The following is an 11658-nucleotide window of genomic DNA, read 5'->3' as shown; positions in this document are numbered from 1 at the left end:
CCAGCCCCCCAGCCCCCCAGCCCACATGCAATAGGGAAAGAAAATGTGGTTCTGGAGAGCCATCTTGGCGGTCCTTTGCACTTTGTAGGGGAGAGAGCTACCCGCTTGGGCTGGACCTGGCATCCTGCCCCTGGCAGTGCCCATGTTACTACCCACAGGGCCTGGATTTAGGGAGGAAGAGCAGGGTCCAGGTCCAGAGGCTGGGCACTGCCTGAAGAGATTTGGGAATGGGAAAGGGGGCTGCTGTCTGGGGCTGTGGAGATTTGCTTCCGGCCTTAGGCCTTCCCAGGAGGTGTAGGGTGGGCACTTAGAAGGAAGAGGGTCCCTCACTGTGCCTGGGGAAGACAGGACTCCCTGTGAGAAAGGAATGGGAGAGTGGGCAAGAAGAGGGGCAGAGGCCCATCCACAGAGTTCCTGTGAGCGACCCAGGGAGTTACTTATTTGTTTCAGGTGTTTTTAATTAAACGTGTTTCTCTAATTTTCTTTGTTATTTGGTGTTCAGACTTTTCATCAATCCCTTGCATTAGTCTTTTTACATAAGCAGATTTTTCCCATTCCTTGGAGAGATATTGTGGGAGGTATTTTGCCTTCAGTGCTTTCTCCTGCTTTTTTCCCTTAAATTAAATTTTAAAATTATAAAGTAAATTTAGTGTTAGTGAAAGTGAGGGGGAGCCAGCTGGGTCTGGAGCCAGTTAAGGGGCAGGCAGACAGGAAAGGCTTAGTCTCCCTCACCAGTGGCAGCCGAGCTCCAGGACCCCAGGCTAACCTGCTGCCCTGCTTCTTCTCAGCCTCCTTCTTTCAGTCTCTTCATCTCCCAGTAGGGATCTGGTGGGCAGCCATAAAGACTGACTGCCCTGATGGTGCACATTCTAACCTAGGGACCCAGCTCTGTCACTTTGCCCCCTGACCTACATTAGTCCCAGCCTGTGCCTGCAGGCAGGTTAAGAGGAGGGGACTTGCTCTTCTCTGTCACTAAGGCTGTTCTACTTTTAACTATTGTGGGTCTTCCCCTGCCCCATGCCTTGCTGGTCTGTTAAACCACTGTACAGACAGTTGGATGCCCTGTGAGGGATCAGCATTGGGCAGACACAGAGCGAAAGACACACAGGCACGCACAAATACACACTCTGTGGCATTGAGGACTTTTATTCATTATACATTTGTGTGGTCACACTGGAACACAAGCTGGTGTCTGGTCTCCAACATGAGTGAACATAGATGTTCACAGTTGACACAGTTGGTATTCACAGGAACTATTCATAGAGATTCCTAAATTATGGGAATTCTGTACCTTAAAATTTTAAGGCTTGTTCAGCAGTACTGAAAATACTCATTTCCTAATCTAGGTGAAGTTACATGGGTGTGTTCTTTTTGTGGACGTATACTGAGCAATGTGCTTAAGATGTCTGTACTCTTTCCACACCTCACCCTCTGCTAAAAAGTTTTTTTTAAAGGAATCCCAGGCCTTAAAAGTTTAAAAGAAAAGCCTCATATTACAAAATAACAATAAAAAATTTAAAATAAAAAAGTACTACTCCAGCCTGCTTTGCTCAGTTCTGCTGGAAGGGCTTATAAAAATTAGAGGGCTGATAAAATAGCTCAAAGGCATGTGGTGTACACGATTCCTAACCCGTGCACATGTGCCAAGGGCCTGCAGGCAGCTCACAGACTTAGGTATAGAAGTGGATTTTAGTCTCAGAACCAGAGAATAAGAACTAAAAGGAGTAAGTTCCTTGCCAATTACATTTTGCTGTCAACATCTGGAAAGCAAAATTGCAGCTGTTCTCCCCCTTGCCCCCTTGCCACCTCTTCTTCCCTGCACACTTAAGTTTTTTTGTATGCTTGCCATCCATACTTTGGTTTTCCGCACTGTTAAAACAGTTTCATGGCTTTGTTGAAATTGAATCTTTGGATTTGGTCTTTTAAAAAATACGCATGTCATAGCCTAATAGTATAATTTTTGGAGCAGTTTATTTGAACAGGCTAGAGAGCCACTGATAATCCTCTCCGTTTGCCTCTGCGCCGGCCTTCCCAGAGTGGCTCTGACCAGTGGTGCAGGGGAGGATGCTCAGCAGCCCACAACCGGCTCCCTCTTTTTGACTCTGCTCTTCTTGGGCAGGTAGCGGCTACACCACCCTCCACCCCTACTTCTGTAGTGTTTTTGTTTTCTCTTCACCCCCCAAAAATATTTGAACCAAAAAGCCTCTCTTTTTTTTCCTCCACCCACAGCAAACTGAAAGGGCTAGTGAACCGTGATTCAACAGAGGGAGGGCGCCTCTTTTCTTCCTTAGCATTAATTAACTCAAGTTCGTTAGGACGTTGGGTCTGTCGCCCACAGTTTTCTCTTGTGTGTGCTGAATCGGGTCATAGAGGGAGACTTCCCGTGCAAACAGTTTGTGTTGGAGCTGGAGGACACAGAGGGGGAGAGAGGGTGAGAAAGAAAGGGAGCCGGGGAGGGACTGAGCTCTCGACAGAGGGTGGGCACCATCCGAACGACTCTAGGTCCCAGTGCCAGCCTCTGTCTGCAGGGGCTAGGCACCAGGGAAATTAGGATTCTAGGGTTTCCTTGGCAGTGATCCTAGTCATAAAATAATTGGGGAACAGTACATTTTGAGGGATTGGAAAATGTCCTTCCTGAATCCTGAAACTGCACATTTTGGGGAAGCCACTTGCCCAGGCAGGGCCAACCCAGCTTCCCCAGAACCCTTAAGCAATGAAAATCCCAGAGCTCCAGGCTCTGCCTGTTGCTGCAGCAACTAAAGAAAGAGGCTCCCTCTGGGCCAAGGGTGCCCCAGCACAGGCTGGCTGGGTTCAGGGATCCAGAGAAGCCTGCTTTTCTCTTTCTAGCAGCAGAGAAAGCGCTAAAGAGAAAATGAAGGGGATTGGGGGGGGGGGATCCTAACTGATCTCTCTGGAGGTGTCTGGAATGGCCACAACCTTTCAGGTTTTGTCACCCCTGTGATTGCCCTGAGCCTTAGTGGAGCCTTTGAAGGAGACCTGCTGCAGGCTTAGCACAGTTTCAACACCTGGCCTTTGCCCTGGCCTTCCCTTTTACCCTCCAGACATTTTCACCACATGCTTCTTGCACAGACTCACTGTTGTGCTGCTCTGCCCTTTGCTTTTGTCAGTTTTCTGTTCTTTAGAGAAAGCTATGAAGCTGGTCTGTGGGGTTCCTCCCTCTTCCTGGGCCCTGGGCCACTGTGGAGTGACATTTTCAAAGCCAACCAGGTGGGTGAGGCCCCACTGCCTTTGCCCCTTGAAGCCTTTGGCTATTACCTGTCCTACATCCTCTTTGGAGGGTCCCACCCCCTCAGTCCATTGACTAGAGGAGAGGGCTCTGGCCTTCCTGGCATATACTTGTATTTGGTGACATAGAAGTTTCAAGCTAAATAATGAATTAAAGACTAAGGTTTTTGTTTCCTAGTCCCCATAGAAGACAAGATGAAAGTAAACAATTTCCAGTGGTACTGGAGAGAATAGATCATTTCCTCCAACACCCCCATTCCTACCCTAGCTTGTTCTGTGCCAAGAGGGTGTGGGGAGATGTGCCTGGAGCAGGGGAGTGTTCTAGCCAGAATGAGGCTGCCTGTTGGCCCGATCCCAGGCCACAGCTCCCTGTTTGTAGAAAGGAGAAAGGGGGGGCGGGGGGTACAACAGGGACAGTTTACAGGAGAGAATTGTGTGGCCTGCTTCTGAGAGAGGCCCCAAATGAGACCCTGCTCAGGGTGCAGGCAAGTCTGTACAACCAGCCTGAGGACACTCTCCATGTAAGTCCTGTGGCCTCTGTCCCTACGCTGAGGCACACAGGTCCAAATCAGCCAAAACCCGCTTTGTCCAAATTATCGGAGCCTCCTCGGAAAGTGCATTTTCCGGTTTCCATTCCTAGCATTTCCAGACTCTTGGATAGTTTCGCTCTGCTGCAGAGCCCCTTCTCACCACCCCCAGAGAGGGAGGCCCTACCTCTCGAATAATCAGCCAGGTCCTTTCCCTTTTGCTGTTGCCAGAGTCCGGTCCCTAGTGTATGCCAGCGGCCTTCTCAGCGGCCTTCCACGGGAGATCGTGAGATTGTGTGTGTGTGTGTGTGTGTGTGTGTGTGTGTGTGTGTGTGTTGCGGGGGTATGAAGCTGCCTCTGTCAGTCCGGACCAAGGCTGAATTGTAAAATGATGAGGATTAGGTGAACTCATTGGGGCTCTATTTGTGGCCTTTTAAATTTCCTGCATCTTTCCTCACCTAGTCTGCAGATATGCACTAGTAAAATGGATCCTGGAATTTCTGATAATTTCTGTGTAAGTTATGTGTTCTAACCATGGATGCTTACCCAAATCAGCATAGGCCTAGGATCTGAAAGAATATATTTAGGCCCTAAAGCCAGCAAGTTGAAGACAAACAAGATTTTGTTTTTAAAGATAAAGAGACTACCACACCAATGGCTGGGTTTTAAAATACAGCTGCTTGAGCTTTTAGATGCCTCACTGCTGGCAGGCAAAGGCCAGTTGTAAAATCTGTATCAATTTTGGGGGTGGTTATTTTGTTTTCTTGAGGAATTTTGACTATTGTACATATAAGAGAGGTGTTGGGCTTGTTTTTCTATTTTTGTATAAAATGGTCCCAAGGTTCACAGGACTATCTGTGGTGTTCTTGAAAACCATGGACTTTACTTTTATCTCCACAAGAAGCCATCATTTTTCTTAGCTAGTTTTTCTTCTCCCATTTCAGAGCCCTTCTCTATTTTTTCCTTCTTGCTTATTTTTCCTTCTCTGCTGCCTTTTTCTCTATCTTTGTCCTTTTTGAAGTTTTGGGCCCAGTGTGGTGTCCCTGGGCCTGCCTTTTGCTGCCCCCCCATTTCCCTTTCTCTGTGGCATGCTTAATCTTCAACCTTGGGGGGGGCACACTTCTAGTGGTATTGGCTGAAACAGGCATGGCGATTTATTGAAGCTGTGTTTCAGCAGAAATTATTGCTGTTTTTCACCAAATTCTATATTCTCATCAGCGAAAGACTGAGGCCTGTCTTTCATCAAGCCAGAAAATTTATTTTCAAAAAATCAAAGTCCATGTTGATTTCAAAGTAGTATTTCTGGCTTCTTGATTTTTCTTGCAAAAAAATAAAAAGTAAAAAAAAGAAATATCCTTTCAAACCCCAATTTTTCCTCTGTTGTTTTCCTCTCTTGCTCTTAGCATCTCTTTTCCAACCTTGGTGGCTTCCTCTTCATTCTTCCTTTTGCTTCTTTGCCCTCCTCTTCCTCAGTGGCCTGAGTGGCCCTCTGTTTGCTCTTTCCATCCCCTGAACCCTTATTCTTATCGGACTCAGACCTGGAAAAGCCTTGAATTGTCAATAGTTTTACTTCTTAGCTCTGTTCTGGGTGCAGAAGTGTGACCTCCTGACAGAGGGTGGGAAGGGAGAAAGGAAGAAGCTGGGACAGGGACAGGTAACCTTCCAGTGGGTGCCAAGACTATCTCCTGACAAAAGGGGGACAGTCTCCTTTTGTTTGGGGCTCTGGAGGGTGTATCTGGGCTGCCGGCAGCCCCCCACCAGTGACCTATGGGATCTAAGGACTGGGCCATGGAGGGGAGCTGTGCTTGACTGAGGTGTTTAAAATGGAACAGAGAGAGAGACAGAGAGAGAGCGCTGTTTTTACTGGGATGACCTGCTTATAGGAAGCCAGTAGGTCCTGCAGGGAGCAAGGTGCAAGAGGAGCTGCCCAAAGATCCTCTGCTCACCTTCAAGGTTATGCCTCCCTGTCTTCCCCCCACCACCACTAAAGGACAGCTGACAATCTCCTCATTCTCCTAGTCTCTCTGAGGAAGAGCCCGTTGCCATTTCTGGTCAAGGATCTGCCTGAGTCCCTAAGGTTTCCTGCATATACTCCCTAGTCCTGTCACTTCTCAGATCTGCCTGCCCTCTAAGGACCTTTGACCCTTCCCTTCCTCAGTCCCTCAAAGAGTGAATCTTCCACTGTCCTGTTTTTCTAACTTCCATGGATCTATCCATATTCATCTCTCAGCTAGGTTGTTACACCAGCACTGTGGTCTATGAAAGGAACAAGCCAGGATTTGCCACGAAGCTACGTAGGCCATTTTCTTTCTGATATTTAGCATAATCAGAATACCAAAATAGTACCACCACTTTACCTTCACCAAATAAATTCATTTGCAGCTTTTGGGACATTATCCTGACTTTATAAAGTGAAATTGCTTCCTCAAGGTGGAGAGGCAGGGTTCAATACCTTATGTCACTAAGCACTAAGCCATCTTTGGCTAGTTGGACCAAAGCCTGTTATTCACAGGACGTGAATTATTGAAAACTACCTTAAGAGGCCTGTCTGTGATGGCACTGGCCTCCTGCACTGTTCCCTCTAGCTATGTCTCTGGGGTCAGCAGTGAGCTCACTCCACTGGAGTTACCTATTTAGGGTATGGGGTCCCAGGTGTTGGGTGGCACTGCTCATTGTCAGGGGGTGGTGCTTTTGTTTTGGCACACCCCAGGCACTCGTTCTTCCAGGAATCTTTCTGCCACCAAACAAAAAGGCCACCAATCACAGGATTTCAGCCTTGGGAGGAAAGGGGCATGAGTGAGCAGTGACCTTTTTTCCTTTGTCAGCTGAGGGTTGAGCCTACAGAGAGGGTGGCTGTGGGGACTGCTGGAGCAGTCTGCACTTGCTGCTGATGTCCTTCCTCCTCTGCTCTCCCTGGCATTTCCAGACTATCTCCTTATTGCTTTTTAAGGCCTACGATAGCGATAGCAGTTAGAAGAGACCCTCATGAAGGTGGTGCTCCCCCTCCCAAGAGCACCATCTCTGAACTTACTAGGAGGAAGCTCCAAGCTGGGGACCTGGAGAAGGGATTCCCCAGACAATCCACTCTGTGACTTGGTCTCCCCTGGTGTCCTGGCTTCCTGGAGGCAACTCTGTTTGTCCTAGTCCTTTCTCAAGTCCCCCCAGCACTCAGGCTTTTCAGTTTATCCTTTTTCACCTAGCACTTTATTTCTAGCCCTTTAGTCTGGATTAACTGGAGGGACAGGTAAGAAAATTAACACCGGATGGAGTAGAGAGGACAAATCTGGAGGAGGGGAAGAATTTCACAGTAGGGGAGGCCATATGGGCAAAGCAAGGCAGTGTCCGTCTTTCTGCCTCTGTTACTTTTCCCAGGGGCTGGCTGTTGTGTTTGTGGCTGCGTGTAGTGCTTGTCAGAGGAGTGCTGTGACAGGAGGCTATTTTAATAAACTGTTGCAGTTTCTCGAGCCATGCTGCATTGCGTTGGCATCCCTCGTCACCACTAATGGAGCACGGTTCGGTGTGGGCTGAGGGAGGCTGCAGAGCTCGCCAGGGGCTGGGGAAGAGGCTGGGAGGTACAGGGTGCTGCCTCTGTTTGGGAGGGCTCCTGGGTCCAGCAGGCAGCCAGATCTGGGGACCAAGGGGTAACTATACCCACCAGGCTGGTCTCAGCCTTGGAAGTGCTCCTGACTGGACAGTTTTGGAGCTCTTCTATTCATAGCTTCTGAGGCTGGTACATAGGGCTGGGGAGGAAAACTTCCACTTGCCCCTCTGTGCTCTATTAAAAAAAAAAATCTAGAACCAGAAAAAGAGAGAGTGGGGGGGGCTGAGAGAAAGACTGAAACTAAAACACAGAGAGAAGGCGCAGCTGCTTTCCCCAAGGCCTTCTGGGGCTCCCGCCCAGCCGCCAGCCCGCCAGGAGTCAGGCCTTTATTTATTTATTTTTTCTGGCTTGAAAAAAATTTCGTGTCTTCCTCAATCCCAGTCCCCCACTCCCTGAGTTTGCTGGGTGGCTGCTGCCAAATAGACCCGAGTGGGAGCCTGGGATGAAAAATTCATAACTGCTGGACTTTGCTTGTTCATTAGACGGGAACTTGTCGATTGGGCAAATTGTTTTTGGTCTCCAACTGCCGGGGGGCTCTCCCCACCCTCCTGGCTCTCCCAGCTCCCTCCTCCCTGTGGACGCAGCCATTGGCTGCTCCGCAATGTGTCTTTGCCAAATAGGTCTCTCTCTCTCTCTCTCTCTCTCTCTCTCTCTCTCCTCTCGCTCTCTCCCTCCCTCCCCCTCTCCCCCCTCTCGCTCTAGCTCTCTCTCCCTCCCCCCTTTTTACTGACTTGGCACACACAAATGGATGGGGATTGAACATGAAAGGGGAGAGAAAAGGGAGTTTGAGAGAGAAAAGGAGCAACAAACCCAGCAGTGCCTGTGCACGCACACCCTCTTGCGCGCGCGCGCGCGCGCGCACACACACACACACGTGCACACTCACAAGCGCACAATCATACACCCCATCCCATCCCCGTCTTCCTCGGATCCTCCATCTCTCCCTCCCCCTCTTCTTTCCCTCCCTCCCTCGCTCCCTCTCTCTTGCGTCTGCCAGCAACGGTCTGCAGCCGGTCAGAACTCGCCCTCTTCCCCGGGAATCTGCGAGCTCCCCTGTTCCTCTGGTGGGGTGAAGGGAGGCAGCTCCAAGTTTACACCCTGTACTGCTGCCAGGGCTGAAAGCCTTTCTCTTCAGCTGCTGCTTTTCCTCCTGGTTTTTGTTTTTGTTTTGCAGGGGTGGGGTGGGGTGGGGTGGGGGGTAAGGCACTGTTGTGTGTGGAGTAGATGGTGGGAGGTTGGTTTTGATTTTTAAATTTTGCAGGTTTTTGATCTCTTTTATTTTGAACTGGAAGAGGATGCACAGGGGGAAACTGAAAAAAATTGTTGCTTTTGTTTACCTGGTGTGTGTGGCGGCCACCTCACTCGCTGTCTACTTGCTACCCCTGACCTTTCTTTTTGCTCCTTTTCAAAAAAAAATTAATATCCCCCTTCTGTGCAGTGGAGCGTTGGGGGTGGGGTGGGGGGGGAGGGTTTGAGAATACACCCAAGCCCGGCCCCTATTCCCCAGAACACCAATAATAACCCCCTTTAAAACATTTACCTTCCTCCCCTGCTCCTCCTCCTCCCCCTCCCGCCACCCGCCCCCAACTCACAACTCTGTTGAGTCCAGAATCTCAGAATCAGGCGTTGGGCTCTGCCGGGTGCGTCAGATCAATGGTAATTATTTAATTTTTTCCAGCTTTATTTTTGTAAAAAGAAATCAATTATTTAAACTTCAAACAAGCAAAAGAAAGAAAGAAAAAAAAACTGATGAGAACCCTGTCCTCTGTCACCTGGTTGAGTAGGAAAAGAGGGTGGAGGGGGGCTTGTGGGAGGCTGGGGTTGGGGCCACAAGACTACTTTTATAGCTTTTAACCCTAATGTGGCTGAGAAACCACCTTATTTGTGCTAACAAGAAGTGTTTTGTTCACTACTACTATGGTTAACAGTTCAGTGCTGATAACAAAGCTGAAACCACATATTTAGGATTTAGATCTGATTTTAAAAAATGCTGGCATGGATGTTCCACCTGGATTAGGAGAAAAGAAAATGTAAACAGCCTGGTGAGAGGGGACCCAAAGCCCCTTCCTCCACTGTGGATGGCCAAACATTGGCTAGTGCTGGACAGGAGGACAGGAGGCAGCTCCTGCATACCCTGCTTGTGCACCCACAGGCACCTAGTGCAGCCAGCGGGACACTGCCCTGGGGCGAGCTGACCCTAGTTGGTGGCTGCCGTAGAACATGGAGATGTCATGGGTAGACAGAGCCTGGGGATACCAGCAAGGCTGTGTGTGTGTGTGCGTGTGTGTGTGTGTGTGTGTGTGTGTACACAGCAACATTGTCCATGCTTGCGTGTGAGAGAGAGTGTGAGAGAGAGGGAGAGAGAGGGGGAGAGAGAGAATAGGTGTGTGGACAGGCTCTGAGTCTTCTGTTTGGTTGCTGAGGCTGAGATGGGAGCGAGTGGCTGGCGAAGCTGGTGGTGGCTTCAAACCATACTTTAGGAGAACAATCTCAAGAGAAAATTACGGGGAGAGGGAGGAGGAAGAAGAGAAGGCGGTTTTCCTTGTGCTCCCCCTTCTAACGCAGCTTTCTCCTTCTCTTTTCCCCTCATCCCGTCTTCCCCTCCTCCCGTCCTCCCTCGCCCCGCATGCTCCCGGCTTGCCGCCTGCAGGATGAGTTCCACCCGTTCATCGAGGCGCTGCTGCCTCACGTCCGAGCCTTCTCCTACACCTGGTTCAACCTGCAGGCGCGGAAGCGCAAGTACTTTAAAAAGCACGAGAAACGGATGTCGAAGGACGAGGAGCGGGCGGTGAAGGACGAGCTGCTAGGTGAAAAGCCGGAGATAAAGCAGAAGTGGGCCTCCCGGCTGCTGGCCAAGCTGCGCAAAGATATCCGGCCTGAGTTCCGAGAGGACTTTGTGCTGACCATCACGGGCAAGAAACCCCCCTGCTGTGTGCTCTCCAACCCTGACCAGAAGGGCAAGATCCGGCGGATTGACTGCCTGCGCCAGGCTGACAAGGTGTGGCGGCTGGACCTGGTCATGGTGATTTTGTTTAAGGGGATCCCCCTGGAAAGTACTGATGGGGAGCGGCTCTACAAGTCGCCCCAGTGCTCAAACCCCGGCCTGTGCGTCCAACCACATCACATTGGAGTCACAATCAAAGAACTGGATCTTTATCTGGCTTATTTTGTCCACACTCCAGGTAGGTGGCTCTCAACCTTCCCCCATTTTATTTCACTTGCTAGCATTTGTTCTGTTTACTGTCCCTCTTATTTCTAAACAACAAGCCTTGGGCCTCACTGGTGTACCTATCCTGCCAGGGCCAACGTCATGTGCTCTGTATCTTTTTCCCTTTCCCTTCTTCCTCTTCTATTTCCTCTCCTCCTTTGCCATGGTGCCCATTTTGTGCATCTCTGTCTTTCCTATCTGAAAGATGCTGTCGGTCTTAGGACCGGCCCAAGATGTCTCAGAATTACCCGTGATGGTGAGAGTTTGAGACCAATGATAACAACAGTAAAACTAACCATTGCTGGCTGGTATTTAAAATGGGGCAGAGGTGCTGGCTTCCCTGCAGCTTCAGCTCTTCTCAGGAGAAGCTGGACTTGGCACAAGCTGGTGGGAGCAGGTCAGTGTAGAGAGGGATGACTGACATGCCCTCATATGAGACTGAATGAACCACAAAGAGGAAAGCAGGCACAGGGGCTGGTTCTGGGGCCCAAGAAGCCCAGGTGGGAGCTGTTTTGACTGGGATTTGCTGTTGAGAAGCTGTGAAACTAATTTAATTTCATAGACAGTGAGATTCCTTGAACTCTTCCTCTACCTTGGTTTGGCAGATGTGGCCTCAGGATAGATACCCACCACTGGGCCAGTGGCCCAGGTTGGCCCTCTGCTGGGGGCAAAGATGTATGGGAGCAGGCCTGGCTGGGGAGTAGCTTGCTGTAGAAGTCTTAAACAAACAAAACCTGCAAAAATCTTTCCCTTTTGTGTCCCAAGTATTTTCTGAGTCGCCTGTGTTCTTCTGGTCTTGCCCTGAATTTTGGGCTGGGCTAGTTTAGTGCTCTAGTCCTTTTTATTTTCCCCCGTTTCCCTTTCTCTTTTTATAATTTCTTTCCGCTTTTGTTTTCTTACAAATTGAAACAGAGATGGCTGGTTAATTTTTAGCCTTCACTCAGCTACGCCCAATTTACTGCCGCCTTTGAAACCTAAACGTCGGCACTCTGTGATTAAGCAAGGCAGAAGTGTGTTTACATTATGCCCAACCAACTTGTAATGAGAGGCTTCCAGATCTCTCTCTCTCTCTCTCT

General features: G+C 49.6%; 1 protein-coding gene across 8 annotated transcripts in view; it reads left to right on the top strand.

Annotated features, from left to right (window-relative positions):
- The window catches only part of Nfix (nuclear factor I X), a 98365-nt gene that overhangs the window by 18706 nt on the left and 68001 nt on the right, over positions 1 to 11658 (top strand). For 3 of the 8 annotated variants that reach the window (XM_017794943.2, XM_029557401.1, XM_017794944.2), the window contains exons 1-2: positions 8984 to 9030; positions 10025 to 10556. In XM_017794943.2, coding sequence (XP_017650432.1) covers positions 9028 to 9030; positions 10025 to 10556 — 535 coding nt within the window. In that variant the 5' untranslated portion in view covers positions 8984 to 9027. Of the gene's footprint in view, positions 1 to 8854; positions 9031 to 10024; positions 10557 to 11658 lie in introns of those variants that run through there. The other 5 variants (XM_008855448.3, XM_008855455.2, XM_008855453.3 and 2 more) reach the window with 3 other exon arrangements.

This window comes from Nannospalax galili, unplaced genomic scaffold (assembly GCF_000622305.1).
Source record: "Nannospalax galili isolate Female #2095 unplaced genomic scaffold, S.galili_v1.0 scaffold47, whole genome shotgun sequence".
Taxonomy (NCBI): domain Eukaryota; kingdom Metazoa; phylum Chordata; class Mammalia; order Rodentia; family Spalacidae; genus Nannospalax; species Nannospalax galili.
This window is presented reverse-complemented; position numbering and strand designations above follow the sequence as displayed.